The sequence below is a fragment of the Neltuma alba genome, unplaced genomic scaffold (assembly GCF_004799145.2).
Source record: "Neltuma alba isolate B1F8T4 unplaced genomic scaffold, ASM479914v2 tig00003123_pilon, whole genome shotgun sequence".
NCBI lineage: Eukaryota > Viridiplantae > Streptophyta > Magnoliopsida > Fabales > Fabaceae > Neltuma > Neltuma alba.
Genome location: NW_021633147.1, coordinates 298,265 through 324,242, shown reverse-complemented (window position 1 = coordinate 324,242; position 25,978 = coordinate 298,265). Strand labels below are relative to the sequence as shown.

General features: G+C 33.7%; 1 protein-coding gene across 1 annotated transcript in view; it reads left to right on the top strand.

Moving 5' to 3' along the window:
- LOC114740348 (salicylate carboxymethyltransferase-like) overlaps nucleotides 1-25,042 on the top strand; it is a 92,276-nt gene extending 67,234 nt beyond the window's left edge. Inside the window, exons 4-5 of the mRNA XM_028928490.1 lie at nucleotides 15,743-15,909; nucleotides 24,775-25,042. Coding sequence (XP_028784323.1) covers nucleotides 15,743-15,909; nucleotides 24,775-24,970 — 363 coding nt within the window. The 3' untranslated portion in view covers nucleotides 24,971-25,042. The remainder of the gene's footprint in view (nucleotides 1-15,742; nucleotides 15,910-24,774) is intronic.
- Nucleotides 25,043-25,978: the final 936 nt, after the last annotated feature.

Here is a 25,978-nt window from a genome sequence, read left to right as displayed (position 1 = left end):
TTACCTTTCTAAGTTATCGCAGTGTACAATACCTTAGAACACTCTTTCTTCCTCCGTCGCAGTGGGCGACAGATCACACTGATCACTATCGGCAAGATAACTGCTGTAACAAACTCTCACGGAGAGAGAGAAAAGCTCTCACAAGGAGAGAGACTTTGAACCATTTTTCCTTTTTCTGTTTGAATTTACGCCCAAATAATCTTTCGTCACTCCACAACACGATCAGATCTCTAGCCATGCCCTTACGCTTTTTGGGCTTGGGCTGGATTTATTTGAATTTTTGGGCTTATGCTAGGGTATTTTGGAAATGTCTTCGACATGTAACGGACTAAATTCCATAATAAATTCCTCTCACCAAAAATTCATCATGCTCAATATAATTTCCATAAAATTCTCAGGTCAAAATTTGGCCGCTAATTATTATTCTTCAATATTTGGGAATTATTCAAGCTCAAATTTTACATAAGAAAATGACTTTAAGCTTAAATATTCCAACTCTTGGAAAATATTTTTTCTCCATGAACTCTTATTTCCCAAAATAACTATTCCCCATTTTCTCTAACTAGTTGGAAACTTTAAATAGTTTTAAAAATTATGTGGCTTCGCTTACACTAGTTAATTAATTAGCTACAAATAAGCTTTTTAGTTCAATAAATTTTCCTTCATATATTCTTACCTTTAATGCCTCTTTTAGCCTTCAAAATTCATTAGGAACCATTCCTCTTTGTTTCTTGAATTTATGAAATTTTCTGAAATTTTGGTTAATTTTTCATAACTCCAAAATTTTCAGAAATTATATTTTTGATCCTGGCATACTTGGCCCTTCATGTAATCCTCTTTAATATTTCTTGGGGGTCATACTTCCAAGATTTTCTCCAAAATATTAGGCTTGTTGGTAAAATTTAGGATCTAGCCCTTAGCCCTAAGTCAGCCCAAGTATTTTTCAAAGGAGGTGACTATTCCTTTAGTCAGGCTCAAGGATTTATGATTGAACCTTGTGGTGACTCTTCAAGGTCTTCTTCAAGCAGAGTTTGTTTTGCAACGCTTTTGTCTCAGAGACAATCTTTCATTATGGATCTTAAAATCTTCTTCATTCAGTAATCAGCAAAGGCAAAATTAAAGGTGGAGATGTTATTTGCATTGGAAATAATTTTCTGCCTCCTTTTGAAGCCTATAAGACTATATATTCTGGATGTGCTCAATCAATATATTGGAACGCAACCGAATGTATAATTTTCTTTCCTCTTCCATTTATGTTGTGAATCATTTGCCCCCGCCCCTTACTACTTCTTTTTAACTCTTGTCCTATATTTTCTGGTTTTGTTTCTTAAGACTTATCTTGTAAGTTTTACTTTTCTTAATGCATTTTGATCTGTTGCCTAAAAAAAATGTTTGGTACTTTGCTAACTAACATATCGAGTAATATGTGGTAATTCTTTTTATTTTTGTTTTATTTTTTGATTTATATGTTTGTGGTGTCTCTGAACCTATTTTGAGTTAGTTGATTAATGTGGGCTTTTAATTTTTTTTTTTAATTTTATTTCATTGAAATTGACTTTCAGTCAATAATAATTGCTGCCGAAAGCCATGCAAAACCATCATCCATTCCTTTTCATGGCAATGGAAAACATGTCTAGCAATATGTGGCAATTCTTTTTATTGGAGTTATAAAAATATCATTTTTTTTTAATTTTCTGAAAAGCTTATTATTAACGGTAATACTGAACTTATTAATAACGTTCTTTAATTTTGTTAATTGCATGATAGGACTTGAAAAATTTTTCATTTATTATGCCATGACTAATCTCCCTGTGTAAAAAATTCTCAGGTCATGAGTTAAATAATGTCATGAGAGTTGTTAATGGCATTAATTGAGTTATTAATATTCACATCCAAATGTTCAAAAAAATCTCAGTTTAAAAATTCAGAAAACATGTGGCCTATGGCTTTAATGGAATTGTAAATACCGTTATAAGAGTTGTCAATATAAATGTTAGAAAAAAAACTTGGTTTAAAATTCTCAATCTTAGTTGAGAAAATTCTGTTGTTACTTTAAATTGGTTCAATTAACAGTTATTGTCATCAACAATACTAATTCATTCTCTATTAAATTTTGAATTCTTAGTACTATTAAAATTTATTTAACAATGCGTAACTTCTTCATCAAAATAATAATAATAATAATAATAATAATAATAATAATAATAATAATAATAATAATAATAATGCGTAACTTCTATTAATTTCTAATATCCCTCACATTGTGCGGGAGAGAAAAATGAGATGGTTTCATTCAACATTCCTCTCTACACGCCATCCCCATCTGAATCGAAACTAGTGATCGAAAAAGAAGGCTTATTTCACTTTGAATCACTTGGAGGCATTTGAAGTAAGGTGAAAGGCAGCTTGTGTTGATGATGATGAACTCAACAATAATAAGAGCGATGGATACAAAGTTGCACAATTGATGAAAGCTGTGGCCTCTTCTTGTAAGCCACTTTGGAGAAGCTATCATTGACGATGTTTTTTCATCATTACCAAACTATATTAGCTAATAACTATAATTACCTAAACATTTAATGTGTTTTTACTATTTTTGTTCTTAATTAATTCTATATATTGTATTAATTAGACACTATATTCTCTTTTATATTTTTATTTTTAACTTGTCGGTTATAAATAAAGAAATACTTACTATTATATTTAACTAATTTTAATTATTTTCTAAAATCGCATAATTCGGTTATTAGGTTTTTATGAAAAATAGAGTAAGTTGGAGGTACCAACTTGGTACTACCAAGACATGGGCAGTGAATGAGTGGAGGAAGCACGAGGGTATTTGCAGGTTGATAAAGTGGGGCCAACGTCAGTTGAATGGCTGGTGGAGCCCATTTAATATAATTTCAATTCAAAATGATTTTAAGAAAATGGGATGAAAGTAACATATAACTAGTTGGAATAACATGAATCCTTCCATATTTAGAAGGGTCGTATTAATTGAATAAAAAGAATCTTTTTCGTTTTGGCGCATCCACTCGTAGTATTTCTTTTCTTTAAAAAAAAATTAATAATGCCATCACAGTATATATAGTATCCTACCATCCTGCACACAGCAGAAAGAAAGCTAAAAAAAAAAGGAGCCACACCCTTCATGTATATTAATTAAGAAGGCATTAAATTGACAAAAATTTTTAATTTTACTTTTATTAAAATTTTCTCTCTTTCTACATTTAGGAATTAAATCATTCTCATATTTCTCATTTCTTTCTCTCTTATCAATAAGAATTAAATAAAAGTAAAATTAAAAACAAGCATTAAATATATTAAAAGTAACTTACATTTAGAACTAAAATTTCTCCTTACAGGTGACTTACATTTAGAATCGAAGTGGTATATATTGTAATAAAGATATATGGGTAAAATACACTTACAACCCTTCTATTTTATCTCAATTATAGAAACCTCCCTTCTATTTTAAAAACGTATATAAACCTTCCTTACAATTAAAATGTATGTTACACAAACTTCCCTCCTATATTTAATATTCAATTTCCATCCACCTAAACTATTAGTTGACCATTAAATTTGACTTTAAATTATTTTTTTGATCAAAATGTCCCTTTTTAACTTAATAATTATTTAGACATGTATATTTTCTAAAAAATATTTTTTTATAAAATCAAAAATAATTCTAATATATTTAAAAAATTTCTAATATCTTATAAAATTTATTAATTTTGATCTAAATCATAAAAATTTATAATTTTAATATTTTATCACATTCATTAGAAATTGTTTACTTTGATTTCTTTTAAATTGTAAAAACATATTTCAAATACATAGTTTTTGTTTATCATAGAGTTTAAATAATATAAGTTTAAAAGATTTTATAAATTATTTAAATTTATGATTCAAAATTTTTAAACACATCTTTATTACAAAAATTTATAAACATGTTTAGTCAAAGTATATATATTTATTAAAAAAATTAGTTAAATTTTTAATCAAGTATTTTATGTTTGCCTTAAATGAATAAAATTTATGTAACTGTAAAAATATAGTTTTGGAATTTATTAGAATGAAGGGTAAAATAGTAAGTAAAATTTATTTTAATATAAAGTTCAGTTAAAAATAATATTTTTAGAATTTTTTCAGAATATTCCTAACGGTGTTAACTTATTGGATTAAACTGTATATTTTTAAAATAGAAGGGAGGTTTGTGTAATTGATGCAAATTAGAAGGATAGTCAGAGTATTTTACTCAAGATATATTTAGATATATGATGGCATTTAGATCACGTGGAATTCAGGTGGCAGGTGGCAACCATACTGAGCAGTTTTAGGGTCCTCACTCCTCATGTAAAAGTGTGAATGGTTTCAAAAATTTGATGAAATGAATAACAAATGACATGGAATTACAACTTACGCTCTTTAATATAAGAGATAGATTACTAATTTGAGGAAACTAAAAAGATTAGTTAAGTTGTTTAATTATACTAAATGTATGTTAACTTTCCTAAAATTTTAATAATGTGTATTGGAACGACCTCTTAGTGAGAAACCCTCACATTCAATAGGATATTTTAGAGAAAAAGCTATAAATTTGGAAGATAGAGTGGGTTGAATTCTTATATTTGGGACCAAACGAAACCTTCTAACTTGTTTTTATATTAATGACAGGAGGTAGTAAGACAGGATATTTATACTACTACTCGAGGAGTATTATGCATGTAACAATCTCTTTGCAAAAAATAAAAAAACAAAAGTGGCAATGATCAACCACAAATCCAACACAGATCCACAAAAACAAGGGGAAAAAAAAAGGACAGAAATCCAGCACAACCCCAAATACAGTTTGTTTGAAACCAACAATATTAATTAAACAAAAAGGAAAAAACACTGAAATGGAAGCGGAGCAAGAGCAGCCTCTGCTAGCACTAACAGGTTGCTCTAGGGCGATAGATCGAACATGAACACGAAACTGAGATTGATTTCTGAACGCAAAGTCTGAGATAGCTGAAGACGTTGTGAATTTCTGAAAACAGATTAAATAATTCAAATAACTATTTGTGAAGGTTGTCACTTTAATTGGTGGAAAATGTATTTTTTCACATTGGTTGCTAATGGAATCAGTAATAAAAAGTCTATCGGTCTCACATTTTCTACACCATCCTAGCTACAACCTGAGTAAAAGCCTCATTATTGAAATGTTTTTTTGTACTACTTTCTTTGTTCTTTTTTATAAGCAACTTGAGACTAAATTATGTAGATAGAATGGTTAATTAAAAAATAATAAATTTGTAAAAATTAGAATTTTTCCCCTTCAAAATACCATTATCTAAGAAATGATGTTTTGGGAAATAAAAAATAAATACATTAACAATTAAAATAAGTCCTTAATAGGGGCATAATAAAAAATTTGCTATAAAAATTCAAGACAACTTGCAAATGTTAGTTAAATTTAGGGACAAGACAAATGGTGCTTGTTAAAGGGTAAAAGTGTCTTGTACATTATTTTATATTGTTTTGACCGTTGGCTCTGTTGTATATGAATAGAAGTCAGCATCTTGTCTCAGTGTGTGTACAGTATACACATCTCGTCGGCCTTCTGGCCCAACTTCAATAAAGAATTTCAAGTATTATCCACTTATTTGTTATGTTATCATGGAATCTAGGGCAAGGTTGTTTGGGCCGGCAAATCAAGAGACTAGTTCTCGGTAATCCAATCTTCATTGCAGCTATTGGAGGCGACTTGACGACGTCGTTGAGTGAACATTGCCTCCCCGATTACAGGTTGTTGAATGAATTTACTGTCACAAGAATACTCTGTCTCAGTCTTGCATGTTTCTATTCCAGGGCTCGGTCGCCCTCTTCCAATCGAACGGTAATCCCATTTTCAGAACTGTTCCCTTGTTGTCTTCTTTCTTTTCATCAATTTTGCCATGGGAAAGGACGATCAGACCTTTGTAGATGTGAAGTTGCCAATAGATTTTACACATCCTCTATTCCTACACCCATCCGACACTCAATCCATCAATTTGGTTTCTCAAGTGCTCCGAGGACAGGAGAACTATAAGATTTGGAGTCGGTCCATATGTCTAGCCCTCTTTGCCAAAAACAAACTTGGGTTTATTGATGGTACGTGCACCCGTGAAGATCAAGATCTTGCACTATGAGGACGATAGGATCACTGTAATGCAATTGTGCTATTCTAGTTAGTCAACTCAGTGGATAAACAGATAGCCACCGATATTGTTTTCTCAAATAGTGCAAGAGATGTTTGGCTCGATCTAAAAGAATGGTTTCACAAGGCAAATGGGCTACGAATTTTTGCCTTACACAAGGCTATCACTTCTTTGGTTCAAGGCACATTGAGTGTGTCGGAATATTTCACTACTCTTAGAGATCTCTGGGACGAGTTTGATGCACTCATACCCCTTTCGACTTGCAACACAATGCAAGAATACAACAAGAGGATACAGCAACAGTGCCTTCTTCAACTTCTTAGTGGTTTGAATGACAATTATCTTCAAGCTCGAACTCAAATTTTGCTACAATCTCCCCTTCCCACTGTTAATCAAGCATACCTGATGATTTGTCAAGGTGAAGCCCAACAGCATATGTTATTTCATTCTCCTCATTCCCCTCTTAGTAGGGTCACAATAACTGTTAGATGAGGAAGACAAGGAAGGGGGAGGGGACGAGGATGATCCCAAGATGAGTGTTCACATTGCCATCTGAAGGGTCATAAACAAGAGAATTGTTATCACCTTGTTGGGTTTCCTCTAAATTTTAGAGGAAGGCAATCACTACGCCCTCAGCCCAACCATTTCACTAATGCTTTCTCCACTTCTATGTCTCAGTCAACTCAAACACCTATTACACAGGAGCAATTTGATTAGATCTTGAAGCTTCTTAAAAAGGAGCAGGAAGACATAGCTGTCAGTGCCAATGACTATGTGGAAGAAACCATTTTAGGTTCTGTTAATGCCATCCCTAAATCATTTTGTGAGTCTCATTGGATTCTTGATTTTGGTGCTACATGTCATGTAGTGAATAATTTGAGCATGTTTGATACTATGGAAAAATATTCAGGACCGCTCAGATTAATTAAGGTTCCAAATGGAGACAGAATGTTAATCACTCATATGGGTGTAGTTAAAATACTTAACAATGCTATCCTCACAAATATTTATTATGTTATTGGTTGTTATAATTTAATGTTTGCATCTAAACTGATAGCCAACAAGTAATTTGTGGCTTCTTCCTATTCTAACCATTGCACCCTATAGGACATCACACTTCGAATGATAAGGAAGATTGGTAGTCTTCATAATGGACTGTATATCATTCAGAGAATTAACAAGCTAGATTTTGTCTTGAATGCTTCTGATAAACAAACACAATCTATATGGCATAGTAGATTAGGTCATGCTCCCTTAGATAAGCTATGGCATTTAGATTTGATTAAAAGGGAAATTTCAGTTTTCAATCTTGATAAGTGTGTTGTATGCTCGTGTGCTAAGAAAACACGTGTGCCTTTCCCTTCTAGCACCTTTAAGACCAATGCCTCATTTGAATGTTGCATGCAGAGGTGTAGGGACTATCTAAGATTCCTAGTTTTCAAGTTCATCATTATTTTTTGGCATTAGTTGATGATTTTCCCTGATGTACCTGGATTTTTCTTATGATCAATAAAATTGATATTTCTCACCATCTACAGAATTTCTTTGCTTAAGTGCATACTCAATTTTCTATCCCTATCAAGAAATTAAGAATTGATAATGGTTTGAGTTTGTCAACACTACCTTAAAAACTTACTTGTCTGCAAAAGGGATTATACATGAGACTTCCTGTCCTTATAGCCCACAGTAAAATGGCATTGTAAAGCGTAAACACTGACACCCTTTAGAGGTTGCCAGAAGCCTCATTTTTCAGTCTAACATTCCACTAAAATTCTGGGGGGAGGTCATTAAGACTGCTGCTTTTCTAATTAACAGAACGCCTTCCACTGTCTTGCACCACAAAACCCCATATGAAGTGATCTATGGTCATCAACCTGATTTAACACTTTTAAAAGTTTTTGGTTGTTTAGCCTTTGCTGCTAACCTTTATCCTCAAGATAAATTTCAAACTAGATCCTATCCTTGTGTCTTTCTAGGCTATCCGTGTACTCAAAAAAGCTACATATTATATAACATTCAAACTTAAGACATCCTAATCACAAGACATGTTATATTTGAAGAAACCAGATTCCCTTTTAAAGATGTTTCAGGTATCACTCAAGGGGGAAATAGTCACCATCAAGTGATTGATCCCTTCCAACAAGACTCTGAAGCTTACAAAATTGTGCTGCAACTGCCTACCACAGTTAGACAAGGCAACGACAACAATAACAATCATCCAGCAACATAGATAACTGGAGATGAAGTTGACGTAGAAAGTCATCAGAATATTGACAGACCAACTTGTGATAGAAGACCTCCTACATAGAGGAAGGATTATGTGGGCACTTTTGAAATTCACTTTAAATCATTGGTCGGATATGCTTATGCAGTCAGCACCCATAAAACAGCCCCAGCAAGTAAGAAAGAGGTAAAATACCCAATGTAATCCTATTTGTCTTACTCACATGTATAAAAAAAATTATAGGCATGTCTTCTCTAGTCTTGATTGTGCTGTTAAACCATCTAATTATGAAGAGGCAGCCCAAGACCCTCGATGGGTTGAGGCTATAAAGATAGAAATAAAAGCCTTAGAAGAAAATAGGACTTGAAAAATTGTTGACTTACCAAAGGTTAAGAGACCCATTAGCTACAAATGGGTCTATAAAATTAAATATAAATCATATGGTAACATTGATAGGTTTAAGGCTAATCGATTGGCAAAAGATATAGTCAAAGGGAAGGCATAGACTATTTTGAAACCTTTTTACCAATAGTCAAAATGGTTACAGTTCGAATCATCCTTAATATTTCTGTTATGAATGGCTCGGACTTGTTTCAAATAGATGTGCATAACACCTTCCTTCAAGGGGACTTAAGGGAAGAGGTTTACATGAAAATTCCTCAAGGATTTAGAGAATTTGGAGACAATAAAGTTTGCAAATTAACCAAGTCCTTATATAGACTTAAGCAAGCTTCAAGGCAATGGAATGCCAAGCTTATTGAAGCTTTAGCAGAAGCTGGTTTTATGCAAAGTATGTATGATTACTCTCTGTTCATAAGGAAATTTGATTCTGAAGTTACTTTGGTTTTAGTGCATGTGGATGACCTTGTGATTAATTACAGGCAACCAAATGGAAAGGATTAATGAGGTGAAAGGCTTTCTACATAACAAATTCAAGATCAAAGATCTTGGATAGCTCAAGTATTTTTTAGGATTGGAAGTGGCATGGTCCAAACAAGGAATAATCCTAAATCAAAGAAAATATACACTGGATATTTTATCTAACATGGGTTTAACTGTAGCAAAACCACTCAGCATACTTATGGAGCAAAATATGAGGCTGAGTAAGAATCCCAAATATGAGAGAGATGATCCTTTATTGACAGAACCAAAGAGATACAAACAATTAATTGGTGGTTATCTTATCTCACTATGACTAGGCTTGACATTAGTTTTGTATGCAGGCATTGGGACAATTCATGAAGTCTCTAAGGAGATCACACTTCACGACAGCAGTCAGATATCTGAAGGGCTGTCCAAGTCTCAATATTAAGCTTGGAGCGACAGGGAAATCAAATTTGGAATGTTGTGTTGACTGAGATTGGGGAACTTGCCCAGATACAAGAAGATCACTGAAAAGCTATGTGGATAAGCTTGGAGGATCCCCAATATGCTGGAAATCCAAGAAACAAAACACAGTCTCTAAATCTTCTACAGAGGCTTAGTATAGAGCTTTAGGAAGTGCCATATCAGAAGTTGTCTAGATCACAAGGCTGTTGGAGGACCTTGGCATACGAGATTTGAAACCAGTGCAAGTTTTCTGTGATAGTCAATCTGCTATACGCATATCCAACAACCTAGTTTTCTACGAAAGGACCAAACATATAGAGATTGACTGCCATTTTGTTACAGAGAAGTTGCAACAGGGAGTCATAGCACTAAAGCATGTTCGAAGCGAGGAACAACAAGTTGATATACTCACGAAAGGTCGGGGAAAACAAGATCATGATAGGATTCTGAACAAGTTTGGGACCTTAAACATTTATGCCCCCAAACTTGAGGGGGACTGTTAAAGGACAAAAGTATCTTGTATATTATTTTACATGGTTTTGACTGTTGGCTCTATTGTATATAAATAGGAGTTAGCATCTTGTATCAATGTGTACAGTTTACCCATCTCGTTGGCCTTATGGCCCAACTTCAATAAAGAATTTCGAGTATTATCTAGTTATTTGTTATGTTATCAGTGGTTGTTACTTATAAAAAGCAAGCAGTGATTATGAGACTCAACTGTCATTAATTTTGCATTTCCAACTAGTTGTGACTTTTATATTTGCAACTTCTTTCGAACAAAATTTTACTTAGCTATCATTCTCCCCTCAATCAACCCTATAGGCCTATACGAAAAGACATGATAAGGACTCAACCTTCCATATTGAGCATTGATAGGGACTCTTGTAAAAGCTAAAGCCCATAGCTAAAGAAGGATGAAGAGACAGCCACTCGCCCTATCTTTATTATGAATTAAAAAAGAGAATTAAGAGAATTTACATATGGGTTCATATAATTTTTTATCTTTTAACTTTGTTCTCATCTTGGTTTTAGTCCCTCCAATTTCAAACTATAAGTCTTGATCCCTCAAATTCCTTTTCATTTAAAATATTAGTCCCTATAATCTAATAAAAATATGGACTATTTTGCCCCTTTATAGATCAAAACTTATAGTTTAAAACTTGAAAGACTAAAACCAAAATGAAAGTAAATTTGAAAGACCAAAAATTATATTAACCCTTTATAAATTTATTCCCATTTGAAAGTATGAATTTTTTTTATAAAAAAAAGTCCTCTCACTCATAGAAAATTAGAAGATGAGCAATCTTAAATGTTGGACATTGAGTCTGGGTTTATCCTTGACAAGGCCGACCAGGCCATTTTAATTAAAATCTCCATACAATTAAAATATACAAATTAAGTAAGAATTTAATTTATTGCTGAATATCGTATTTGTTTTTTTTTCAGACATTGAAAAAAATAAATGCTTCGCTTAATGACCAAATATACAGAACCACTCTTTCTTTCTTTCTTTGTTTTTTTTAAGAAGCTAGATGCTTGACATAAAGTACTTTACATAGTAAATATAACAATATGCCAAAAGAAGAAAGAGAGTGTACAGCCTGTGAGACTCCCCACCCCACCCAACCAAACATATATTACATTTTTTATTTTTCTCATTTGGGGGATTCCGCAATCCTTCGTGTATGAACAAGAGCCACAGAAAGAGTCTATTTAATGCTTCGATCTGCCACAAGGGGGGAATCAATCTATTCGCAGTAGGAAGTAGCAAGAGGCAATTAGAGTCACTTTCTTCCCTATTACTAGTCACTATTCTCCAGTCTCTAGCCCTAAACTTTTCTAGCCGCCATACAGAGAATTTGGTTTACGATCAAGCTAACAGTGAGTCAGGAACAACATAGTTGTAACACAGCATAAATCCGGTCCAAAAAAAAAAAAACAGCATAAATCGCAGAATGGACATGGCTCGAGTGTTCCACGTGAATGCTGGCACCGGCGAAACAAGTTATGCTAACAATTCCTTAATACAGGTACCTACATTATATCTTGCTTCATCATCAAATCCGGTTTGGATGAGCTTCTAATAATGTGCCTCCTTCTAATAGTTTTTAATGTCTTTTGTAACTAAACGCCAACTTTCCAAATGCTTTTTTTCCCCCCCTTTTGTTGGTTAGATTTTATATAAAATGAGTGATATTTTGATATATTACATATGGGCAAGAAATTTTGGAATATTTTTTCCTTTGTAAAATCATAAGAAAAATTCAGAACTGTATTATTTTATACCTACAAGATATCAAAACAGAAGGAAAAAGGGAAAAAAAAACATTTGAGAGGTAGGAGTATTATGAAAGATATTAGAGGAAGGCGCATTTGAGGCTCTAAATGCAGTCAAAAAGACCGTTTCTGTAACATTCCAACTGTATACATATATGTTTACATGAAGGTGTAATAAAATTCACAAATATACTCCTACCTTAGATCCTTAATATAAGAGCTAGTTGACTAATTTGAGTATATTAAGAAAACTAGTTACATTAGTTATTTATAATAAAAAGGTATTGTTTTCCCTAAAAGACCCTTACTAATTATGTGTATTAGCTAGAACTATTATTTGATGGAATATTTAACATGTGTGACTATTATAAGGACTATTTGCAAAAAAATAGATAAATATGAGAGACAAAGTGAATTTAAGTCTTATATATATGACCAATATTAAGATCTCAAATTAGTTTTTATATTAAGGACCATAGATAGTACTACATACGTAAGTACTAAAAATCTTATCTTTTAACTTACATACAAAGTTGCCATGGGCAGGAAAACATGCTTTCTTTAGTGAAGCCAATAAGAGAGGAAGCCATATCCAGCTTCTATAGAGAAAAGCTCCCTCGAAGCTTAGCAATTGCAGATTTGGGTTGTTCTTGTGGACCAAACACATTTTTTGTGACTTATGAACTGATCGAAATTGTGGAGATGCTATGTAGAGACCTAAACCATGAATTTCCAGAATACATCATCTTCTTGAACGACCTCCCAGGCAACGATTTTAACAGCATCTTGAAGTCTCTTGAATGCTTCAAGCAAAAGCTAAGTAGCCAAGTGGTAGGTGGGATTATTGATCAATGCTACATCACTGGGGTTGCAAGTTCTTTCTATGGCAGAATTCTCCCTGCTTGTTCATTGCATTTTGTTCATTCCTCCTCCAGTCCTCATTGGCTCTCTCAGGTATGTATACTTAATCACGCTCTATTTGCAAGATTAATCGGTGCCTTTTGTCCTATTTATAGGGGAAGAAAGAGTGTGTATAATTTTGTTGTCCTTAAAGTACAATTTTATTTTTAATTTATTGTTCTGCATTCCCTATTCTCTTGGAATTAAACAGGGATAAAATTAAAAGTTGTTAAATTTTAAGATAGTGTTAATGATATTTAAGGTTTTTTATTTTAATAAAATAAGTCACATGTGCCTTATAAATAGAGGGAGGGGATTACTTCTTCTAACTACGTACTAAGATTATTGAAAATTTGGTTATTGTCAATATGGATAAATTAGTTAGTGAGTGTGATTTTCAATCCGTAGGTAGTTGAGATATTTTCATGCCCCATTTAGTAAAATTATTGGACTGGAACTCCAAATTTTGTCCGTTTGGGTTCGCATTGATGTTTCCAAATATGAAATGAAAGCCAACAGTTCCATCAAAACCCATGCATGGAATGCCTTAACGTTTCTCGTCATGAACTTTGGAGGATTATATTATATTTAAGGCCAATTCTTATTGGACCTTTTTGCCCTTTGCTTTCTACTTCCATCTCACCAACAATCTCATCCTCTTCTCAGCCTCTCACCAACCCTCTCAGCCTTTACAAGTTAAGCTAAGCGATTTCTAGTTTAGGGCCACTACTTAATTGACACCTCCTCAGCTCTTTTCTTTTCTTTTTTTTTTTTTAATTTTGATTCCAAAGGTTCTGTTGATTGTGATTTCTGATTTCTAGTTTCATTTTCACCAACCGTTTCTACTCTCTAACAATTAGCTAGGGTGCGCATGGTAGCCAGTTCTCGCCTTATGATTTCATCACGATTTTATTGTCGCTTCTTATTAGGATTTTAATTTTGACAAGCAGGTTCCCATGGTTTCTGTATTTTCTGTTACTTCTTGGTTCATGTCTTTGATTGCTTCTTCGTTTATGGTTTTAATTACTTCTGGCTGGTAGATGCTTTAATTTGTGTTGAAGGATGTTTGGGGACTCTAATGTGCCTCTCCTTAACATTCCTTGTAATTTCCTAATTCCCAATTGTTTTTTTATTATTAGATTCTAAATGAAATGAAATGACGTTTTGATGTCTTACCATGATGAAATGCTGCAGCTTTGAAAATTTTTCAAGAAAATACTTTAAATTATGCATTTTTATTTATTTTCTTTTAAAAATCATTAAAAAATTCAAAACAGTATCTTTTCATTGTCATAAGATATCCAAATGTCACTGATTTTATTTAGAATCTAATGATCAAAAGAAAAATAAAAAAACCATTTAGGAAGTTTGTACATTTTGGAAGGCAATTAGAGGGCTTTTTTTTTTTTTTTTTCCCATCAAGAGTCACTAGAGAGCATTAAACAAAGATATGTTAGAGGCCGGCTTCAAGCCTGTTTTTGGTGGGAGATTGAGAATGACTTTTTTTTTTGTTGTAAGGACATTTTGGTGTTTTCACGTAATTATAGACACATATATGAATTTAAGATTATAACATATTTTTATGCACATACTAAAAGTGTCTTTAAACCTCACTTTTTTTTTATTTTCACTTTCACTTTCAAAATATTATTTTATATCGATATATAATGATTATTAAAATTGTATTTCTTGAAAAAGAATTATTCATCAACCTGTCCCCCTTAACTTTTTTGTTCTTAATTCATTCCTGTATAGGCTCCGGAGGGTGCAGAGAACAATAGGGGCAATATTTGCATAACAAAGGCGGGCCCCTTGGAAGTCCAAAACGCATACTGCCATCAATTTCAAACAGGCTTCTCATTGTTTTTCAAGTGCCGTGCTGAGGAACTTGTTGCAGGGGGTCGCATGGTTCTTACACCCTTAGGAAGAAGCAGTACGGGCCTATCATACAATAAATCTTGCTACATATGGGTGCTTTTAGCTAAAGCACTCAATGAAATGGTCTTGGAGGAATATATACATATATTCTAATTTAATCATAGTACTCATCCGGTCTTTGATATAGGATCTAATTGGAAAGTATTTTAGTTTTATACATAAGACTTATTTCATATATTTATTAATTTTTTTTAAATACACCCAATTTATACTTCCTTAACAATAATGAAGTAGGAGAAGGAGGGAGGGAATAATTAAGAAGACATTTAGGGTATTTTAGAAAAAAACATATCATATTAACTAACTTAAATAACATCTTTAATTTACTTAAATTAGTTAATTAGATCTTACAGTAAGGATTGGAGGAGTATTAAATTAAAATTCAACCTAAGTCAATCTGTCAAACTAGTAAATTGATGAACCAGTCTCCGGACCAGTAGAATCAAGTATTTTGGATGGATTGATTAGGTTGGATTTCATATTGTTTTAATTTCTCCTCTTCCTGAATCTAAACGGCATTGTTTTTCAGCCCATCAAATTTATACTATAATAACGTTTTGTTTTGTTGAATTATCTGTGGTTTATTTATGAATATTTAATTAACTTGTGGAGTAATGCTTTTTCTTTATTTAAATATTATCCTTTTCATGATTATATACGATTATTTGTGTATATTTTAATTAAATTCTATTATGTTAATCATAATTAGATTAATCCCATTTCTATTATATTTAAACACCATTGACTCTCGAACTACTATATGGACTGATAAGCATCAGTCTACTTCAATTTTCTTGGAAACACATATATACATAAGAAAACAAGAAGGGATATAAAATTTTATGAGATCAAAGAACTTGCCTTCGCGTGCGGTGTAGGGGTGTAGGGAATAATAGAGGAAAATCAGATGAATTCTTTCAACTTTCCTTTCTACACTCCATCCTCATCTGAATTGAAACTAGAGATTGAAAAAGAAGGCTCATTCACTTTGAATCACTTGGAAATCTTTGAATTAAGTTGGAAGGCAGCTTGTGGTGATGATGAGGAACTCAACAATAACACTACAAGAAAATGTTACGTTAGCAGCGGAACATTTCTAACGATTAAAATAGACCGCTAGAATTTGACCTTTCTAGCGGTTTTAAGAAAAACCGCTACAAATTAGCGACGCTTTGACCATTTAGACGGTGGGGCCCGCACATTTCTAGCGGTTATAACCTAACCGCTAGAAATTCATAGCTAGAACCTTTCCCGGGTTTTGGCGGGAACTTGGCGCCAAAATTGTAGCGTTTATTTTCTAGCAGTTCAGGCCAACAAACCGCTAGAATCTGAGAATTTCTAGCAGTTTCCACTTAAACTGCTAAAAAATATTTAATTTCCCGAAGAGATTTATATGACCATTGCACTTTCTAGCGGTTATTGTAAAAACCACTAGAAATTTCTAGTGGTTATTCTAGAAACCGCTAGAAAAGGTGTAAATTCCCAAGGTGCCCTAAATGCGGTGTGTAACCGTTAGCAATTTGTAGCGGTTTTGTCGAGAACCGCTAGCTTTTTCTAGCGGTTATTCCTAGAACCGCTAGAAATGCGCGGCCTATATATACCCCCCTTCACTTTCACTTCTTCAGTCGTTCAGGAAGCGAAGCTCTGCTAAATTTTCTCCACAAAATATATCCGAGTTCTGATTCAGTTGCAGATCCTTATTTTCAGGTAGAAGTAGTAATTTATTTATAAATAATTTTTATTTTTATGTTTTATTTAATTTATTATATTTTGGCTTATAAATAATCTTTCTTTTTATTTTATTTATAAATAATTACTATTTGTTGTTATTAGGATGAGTCATCGACCAGGGAAGGAGCCAGTTGATCCTGAGAGAGCTGGACCCAGTGAGGATCGTCATAATGCTGTGAGCCATTCCCCAGCATTCATGACTACGATCTCAGCGAGGAGGATATCCTCAACTTTATGGAGCAGGATGATATCGAGCGGACTGAGGAGGCTCATTTTACTGGGGATGAACAACCCCATGCTGATGCTGATGCTGATGCTGATGCTGATGCTGCTGACGAAGAGGAGGAGGAGGAGCAGGTTCAAGGGAATGAGAATCCCCAGACTGCGCAGCGTCCTGCTCCCAGACGTCAGGTCGGTTTTGAGGTGGAATTTGTGGGTAAGTATTTATTTAACTTTTTTAAGTTTGATAAGTATTTAATTTATATAGAAATTGTATTAATTCATTAATATATAATTTATTTCTTAATTAAATTTTGCAGACTCTGAGGGGAACAGGTCCTATAGGAGGCTGACAGCCAGAGAGCTGTCTATGATGACGAGCGGATGAGTGGCTGTGCCGCTCAATGAGTTGGGCCAACCAATGAAGAAAGATGGCCAGTTGTACTTGGTCAGCAGTAGACGCTGTTCCCCATCTACATGCAAGACTGGAAGAAGATCACCTCAAAGAAGAAACATCAAGGTTAGGAAATGATGAAGGTAATATAAAATTGTTATTTATAATTTTTTTAATTTAAATAAATGATTATATATTTTGTTTTCAAATAATTTAATTGTTTGATTATAATTTTTTATTTATTTAATTTGTTTGTTATTTATAATATTTTTAAAAGTAGTTAAATGAATATATATTTTTTTATTTAAATTATTTTATTATTTGAAAATAATTTGTTATTGATTTCATTAATTTATTACTTATAATAATTTTAAATTTAGTTGAGTAAAAATATTTTTTCATTTAAATTACTTAATTGTTTAATTATTATTTGTTATTGATATAATTTATATTTTATTTATAATATTTTTAAATCAGTTAAAAACTAAATATTTTTATTGAAATTGCTTAATTGTTTATTTATAATTTGTTATTTAGTTAATTTATTATTTTAATCATAGAGTAAATTTATTCTGGGGGAGGAGTTGAGGGTTGATACGATCAAGAGGCTTGGGATGGCATGTAAGAACAGGAGGGCCGACCTGTGGAGGGAGAAGAAAGGTGACGGGGCAAGGCCCCTGCAGGAGATACTGGCAGATGTACCTGGTGGAGTCCTGGAGCAAGACTGGTCCAGTTACGTCTATTTTAGGATGACGGCTGACTAGATGGTATGATAATATGTATTAATTATAATTTCTTTATTTTTTATCCGACTTGACTAATTTAATTTAATTTTTTACATTTTGCTTCAGGCTCTTTCTAGGAGAAATGCTGGGAGTGTCAAGCATCAGACGATACGTCATAGGGCTGGATTCAGGAGCTTTACGATCACTTATGACGAGATTGTGAGTACTTGAAATAAATTTTTAAATATGTATATGTATTTAATTTGTAACTAATTATTTCTTTCATTTCATTTACAGAGGGAAAAGATACAGCAGGAGCGGGGATACACAACCACTTATGGCGAGATGTGGCCGATGGTGTATAGACCTCGAGACGGGCGTGAGCAGATGAGGTTGAGGAGATAACGGTAAGTAATAAATTAAATATTAATTTAATATCACAATGTAAATATCATTTTATTATAATTAACTTCTTTACATTAATTTTGGTAGGCACGGATGACTCAGGTCGATACCGAGTTGCGTGTGTCTCAGGGGTCTACCTTGGATCCCACTGCCTCACTTTTAGCGGGTCGTGGCCAGCCGCAGCACCCTGGTCGAGTTAGCGGGCTTGGACTTGGACCTACACTGACTAGGTTGCCCCGCTCAAGTGGCGCTGGCCCTTTATATACTGCCGGGAGCTCTCAGGCGAGTACGAGAGCAAAGTGGTCGGGTTCCTCATCCTCAGAGGAGTTGCAAGAGGAGCTCAGACAAGAGTTAGAGGCCAGCATCGAGGCCAGGGTGGAGGCCGGGATCAAGGAGCGTGATCGTCAGTTGCAGGAGCGTGATGCTCAATTCCAAGCGCAGCTTGACCAGCTCTTGGCAGCTGCTACGGCTATGCGTCATGTGGTGATCCGTATGGCTCCAAACATTTCGATTCCTGATATCCCCGACCTACGCCTGCCACCAATCCTGCCCCTACCTCCCCATCCGCCAGTCCAGTCCCAGCACGTTGAGCAGCCTGCCCACCCCCAGCAGGAGGATCCAATAGAGGACGATCACGATGATGCTGCTTCTGCCCCTCACCCATGATTTATCCTGCTTTCATTGTATAGGATTTTATTAGAATTTTGATTTTATGATTTTATATTATATTTAGATATTTATTTAAATTTTATATTTACTTGTTTACTTTATTTATTTATTTCTATAATTTTATTTATGTAAAGTATTAATTAATATTGAAATATTTATTAATTTATTACTATATGAACATTAAAATTTATTAAACACGTTAAACATGTTAATTAATTAAAATATTTCTATAAATTAAATATTTCTATAACTACTTATTAATTTAATAAATATTTATAATTTGTTAATAATTTTGTTTATATCACGTGTTAATTAATACATTATACTAAAAATGTTATTAATTTATTATGCAATATTTAAAATACTTTTGCAATATTTAATATTTAAAAATATTATCATTTCTAGCGGTTAATAAACCACTACAAAATGAATGGGGGAAAAATTTTCTAGCGGTTATAGAAAATTCAACCGAAATTCAAATTCCCTAACCAGCGGAATGAATTTGTAGTGATTACAAACCGCTAGAAATTTTATAACTGTTGGAGATTGCATTTCTAGCGGTTATTAATCGCTGGAAAATGAAAATTTCCATTAAAACCGCTAGAAATTTCTATCGGTTTGTAACCGCTACAAAAAATTGACCGTTGCACCTCCGTTGGCAGCCTCCTTTATAAGCTAAAACACTTCAACTAAAATTTATTTTAACTTCTCTTTGAGCTTCCTATGTCATATGTTTACGAAATTTGAGCAATATTAGTGATGGATAAGTCGTGGATCAACTTGCACCGGTCGACTCCGCAATACTTGGCTGGTCTAAACTATTTCTTGGGTTTTGCTTTCTCCAATACTACCGTAAATGGTAAGATTCAGTGTCCATGTCCTAAATGTAATTTCAAGAAGTGGCATCCCAAAGATATTGTTAGAGAACATTTAATCTTTAAGCCCTTTCCGCAAGAGTACGTATTTTGGCAACTACATGGGGAACGGCTAGATATGGGTGCTGAGTCAGTTCCAGTAGTTTCACGGATGGGAGTTCGAGTGGATGAAGCCGATGCCGTGAATGATGCTGTGTGTGATGCTTTTGGTGTTCACGAAAGCCCAAATCCCAACGAAAATGAAGTAGAGGGGCCTCAACCGGAGTTTCTAAGAAACGAAACTGCTCGGGAATGTTTTAACCTCATGACCGAAGCTGACAAGCCTCTTTATTTTGGGTGCACAAAGTATTCGAAATTGTCATTCTTGGTGAGGCTATATCATATCAAATGCTTGTGTGGTATGACTGACAAGGCGATGTCCATGTTGTTGGAATTACTGGGAGATGCTTTCCCCCAAGCTGAATTCCCTCCATCTTTTTACGAAGCAAAAAAGATTATTAACAAGCTTGGCTTGAACTATAAGAAGATAGATGCATGCCCAAGCGACTGTATGCTATACTGGGGAGATGATGCAAACAAAGAGATTTGTACGAGATGCAAGACGTCACGCTATAAGTCGAAGGGCAAAAAGTAAAAGAAGAAACTGGCCAAAATTCTCAGGTACAAATTATTACAATGTGTTACTTGTTCCGTCTCTAAATATTTGATATTTGAAATTCTTAATACAATTGATTATGATGTGTTACTTGTTTAGTATTTAAATATTCGGTATTTTAAATTTTTAATATATTATTTTCTTAGATACTTTCCTTTGAAACCACGGTTGTAAAGAATGTATATGTTATCAAAAATGGCTCAGCACATGAGGTGGCATGCGATTGAGGAAAATCTAGATGGTAGGTTAAGGCACCCACGAGACTCGGAGGCGTGGAAAGCATTTGATGTGAAATTTCTAGACTTTGCCAATGATCTTAGAAATGTACGTCTTGCATTGGCAACCGATGGTTTCAATCCCTTCGGAAACATGAGCACAAGTTACAGTATCTGACCGATGGTGTTAATTCCATACAATCTACCACCTTGGATGTGCATGAAGCAGAGCTCTTTTTTGCTTTCCATGATCATTCCTGGCAAGAAAGCATTGGGAAATGATATAGACGTATACCTGCAACTGTTGATACACGAATTGATCGACCTATGGACAAATGGTGTTGAGGCATATAACTCACATGACAAGCAACTATTCAATCTCCGTGCAGCCTTGATGTGGACAATAAGTGATTTTTCCGGTTTGGGAATTTTGTCTAGCTGGAACGTGCATACTGGGTTGGCCTGTCCTGAGTGCAATTTTGATTCTGTGCCATGTCGCCTTCCACACAGTCGCAAGTGGTGCTTCATAGGACATCGACAGTTCCTTGATTCCAAGCACAGACTTAGATTGCAACGGATTCGCTTTGATGGGAAACAGGAGAAGAGAGATCCTCCTGTTACTTTGTCTAGTATGGATATTTTGCGGCAGTTAGAAGATGTTAATGTCGAGTTTGATAAGAGTGTGGATCCCGAACAATTGGGACGACGATCTTGTGGGACATCTGATACGCAACCTATGCAATGGCAGAAGAGAAGCATATTTTTTACTCTTCCTTATTGGGAATCTAATTTGCTATGACACAGTTTGGATGTTATGCACATTGAAAAAAATATGTGCGATAATGTGCTATATACGTTGCTCAATGAAGCTGGAAAGTCCAAAGACCATCTCACAGCTAGAAAAGATTTACGGGCCTGGGGAATTCGTGAAGAGGCTTGGCCTGATGAAAACGACAAGTTTCAACCAGCTAAATTCACCTTGACAAAGCAGAACAAGGATATCTTCCTCTCAACATTGAAGAACATAAAAGTACCAGATGGATATTCTAGCAACATCTCAAGGTGTATCGATCTGTAGGCTGAAAGGTTACTGGGTTAAAAGTCATGACTCTCATGTTCTTATGCAACAGTTACTTCCATTGGCCTTGAAAAACACACTTCCTTCTGATATATCAGTGGTTTTGGTAGAATTATGTTCATTTTTCAAGAAGTTGTGTACGAAGGTCTTGATAGCGGAAGAGCTTGATCAGCTGCAAAATAAAATTATTCTTACACTTTGTCACTTAGAGATGATATTTCCTCCATCATTCTTTACTGTTATGGTTCACTTGACTGTCCACCTTGTTCGAGAAGCAAAGGTTGCTGGCCCAATTCACTATCGATGGATGTACCTTATAGAAAGGTACTAGATTATCTTTTATTCCTGCCTCTTTAAATTTCACATTGTTCTTTCATTTACTCGTAATTATTAATGCAATTTTAACTTACAGGTACTTGGGAAAATTAAAATCATATGTTAGAAATAAGGCATGGCCTGAGGGGTCAATAGCAGAAGGTTATTCCAGAGATGAGGTCCTAACTTTCTGTTCAAGGTACTTTGATGACATGGAGACATCTTTTAACCGCCCGCATCGTGTAGATGATTCTCCTCCTGGTCCTTCCATGTCAACTTTATTTCCTCCTGTTGGGAAACCAGTTGGAGGATATGAATTCTTCAGACTCACTCCTACAGAGAAACTCCAGGCACACAGACACGTTTTGATAAATTGCAGCCAAGTTGAACCCTTCATGCAGTAAGTATATCATATAAACTCACTAGCTTTTACACTTTATATTTGTTTCTCATGACTCTTCTAACAAATTACACTTTACTGTAGTGAGTTTAGGAGTTACCTCAGGCGTCAACTACGGGGGCGTGCGCGTTCTGCTGACATTGATAAAAGAGTCCACAAAAGAGTTTTCCAGTTGGTTTACACGTCGAATACGTAATGACAACAGCCCATACACAGATGAATTCAAAGCTCTTTCTCTCGGTCCGTTAGACCATGCACAAAGGTTTACCGCGTATAATGTCAACGGCTTCAAGTTTGTATGGTTGGACGTGATCAGGGATTGCTCACACAAAACTCTGGAGTTTGCGGGACATTCAGAACAAGATGTTATGCTAGCAGCAGTGATGGCGATATGCGCTTTGGAGGCGTCACTTACTATGGAAAGCTAATTGACATTATTGAGTTGAGTTACCAGCTTTTCACCGTGACACTGTTCAAGTGCTCCTGGGCAAATACGACAACTTCACAGGGACCCGCTACTAACCATTTGGGCATCACCTCAGTTAATTTCTCTAGACTTATTCATACGAGGGCATCTGAAGATGATGAGCCATATATCCTTGCTTCTGAGGCACACTAAGTTTACTATGTTGAGGACAAGAAACATAAAGACTGGAATATGGTCGTTCACCTCAAGCCACGGGATCTTTATGATATGGGTGATGGTGACATTATTTACGACAGTGAACCCTTCCAACCCCCAATTTTGAAGACTTCTTTCCTCAAGGAGATGATAATTTGCCAATTATCAGGTATACGTCTTTTCTTAAATTATTTAAATAATTAACTACTAATTACTAATTTTTTCTAAATACATTATAATTCTCACAAATTTTTTTTAAAATGTGTCCTTTCAGGCCGGATGATGATGGAGAATAGCAGCATCCAAAAATTTTTTTATTAAAAAAAAATTTCCGTCCATAAATACATATGTATAAATTAAAATTGGTACAGCTTTTTAAAAAATAATAAATAATAAATTTGTAGCGGTTATATAGCCGCTACAAATTTATTATAAAAAATTATAATTTGTAGCGGTTATGTAACCGCTACAAATTATAACCGCTACAAAATACTAGCGGTTATGTGTACGCTAGAAAATGACTAACAGCTACAAAATGCAATAAAACGCTACAAAAAAACCGCTACAAATGTGTCACTTATCTCTATAAATATCATATCTTCTCTACATTCATTTACTCCATCTCTTTTCTTTCCTCTCCTATTCTTCCTCATAATTTCTCTCTTTTTTTTTTACTCTCTCATATGGTGGTTTCTTTCTCTTTACTGTATGGTAAGTGAATTTTATTTTATAAGTCATTGTATCTTTTATTTGTTTTTACTTAAAATTTACTAACATATTTATTTCTCCTTTTCTTTTAGATTTTTCTTCTTCACACTTGTCATGCACTGCTCAACTGATTCAAATACTCCTCAACCTAACACTATAGGTTCAATATTACAAACTATCTCATCTTCAATTCAACTATCTTATTAAATATTCAATTCAATTATCTTATTAAATTAAATTCACTTCTTTTGACACACTCATAATTTAATTACATATTGTTTATTACAAAATTTAAATATATAAAATGTAATACATAACTAATTATACAAATTAACAAAAATTCTTCAACATAATCTATTTAGTGGTTTTTAAAATTATAATATTATATTTTCTAATAATGAAAAACCACAAATTTTTTTCTGGCACGGAAAACATTTCTAACGGTTCAAAACCGCTACAAATATTTCGTGAAATTTAAATTTTGTGCCAAAATTTCTAGCGGTTCAAACCGCTAGAAATTTTTTTGGCGACATTCCAAAAATTTAATTACCGGCAAAATTTGATTTCCTCGAGATTTCTAGCGGTTCTTTAACCATTAGAAATGTTGGCGCCCTAATGAAAATTTTTAATTCCCGACAAAATGAGATTTGATTCAGAATTTTCTAGCGGTTATAAAACCGCTAGAATTGTTTTTCCTTTTCAGCATTTTCTAGTGGTTGGTTAACCGCTAGAAATTGTCTAGCGTTTTGACCATGCTGTGTAGCGGTTGCCATAACTGCTAGAAATTTTTTTTACACGCTTGGTTTTCTAGCGGTTTTGTTAACCACTACAAATGTTATTTGTTGCGGTTAAAACGGCTAGAAATGTCTCATTTTAACCGTTACAATTGACAAATTTTTTTGTAGCGTAATAATAATAACAATGATGGATACAAAGTTGCACAACTCATGAGGGCTGGAACTGAATCTATGCTTGTGAACCACTTTGGAGAAGCTATTATCGACAATGTTTTTCATCGTTACCAACATATATTAGCGGATCGTATGTCTAAGGAAAAAACTATGTTCTTCTATATCACCCTATCTTCGACCAAAACAACTTGACGAAGACAGCATTAATTATATGTTTCTATAATAGTACATTAGCAATGTGCATCGGATATATCATCATCTATTGTTCGAACTCTTATTAAAATATTGTAATATTAAATTGATATATTATTATATTATTGGCAAAAAAAATTAAATTGATATCTTTTTAATTTTAAGAAAAATTAACACATGGATCCTCATAGTTTCAACTGATTTTTAATCAAAACCCTGTATTTTTTTTCCTCCTTTTTATTGGGTTTTTACAGTTTTCTCAATTATAGGCATTAGCTCCTATATGTTCATAATCTATTAACCAGGGCTAATGTGAATGCTATCCAAGTATAACATGTAATACAAATAAAAAATAAAGGATAGTTTTTTAAAAAAAATAAAACGATAGAATAACATTTATTTATTGTTAACATAATAAAAAAATATTATTTTCATAATCGTCTTTCTTCATCACATCCATATAATCTGATTGATTTTGACCTTATTTAGAATGAGAGCTACGCCATGAGCTATACTAACCCCATTTCTCTAGCAAATTAACAAATTATGAGTATAGCTAGGGGCCAATATCTATAATTGAGGAAACTATAATAAGGATTTAATAAAAAGAATAAAAATTATAAGGACTTATTTGAATATGAGATAACATTATAGGGAATTTCATATTAATTTTTTTCTTAATTTTATATGTTAAAATATGTGATATAGAGTTATTACCAAATCCAAAAAATGTCTATTGGACTCTCCTCCATATTTTTTAAAAGATGAAGTTAACATACATTAATGTTAGTTCGGTTTACCTAAAAAAATGTAAGGCATGTAATGAAGACAAAAAATTGTTAGGCAGGTCTACCCTCTCATAGGAGTTGGAGGATCTTGGTCCCCGAGGTTTTTTTTTTTTTTTTTTTTTTTGTGGTAAAGGGAAATCTTCTTTTGAATAATAGACTGTTTAAATGCACTACCTCACATTATGTCACTTGGTTGGATGTCAGGTCTGCGTGATGATAT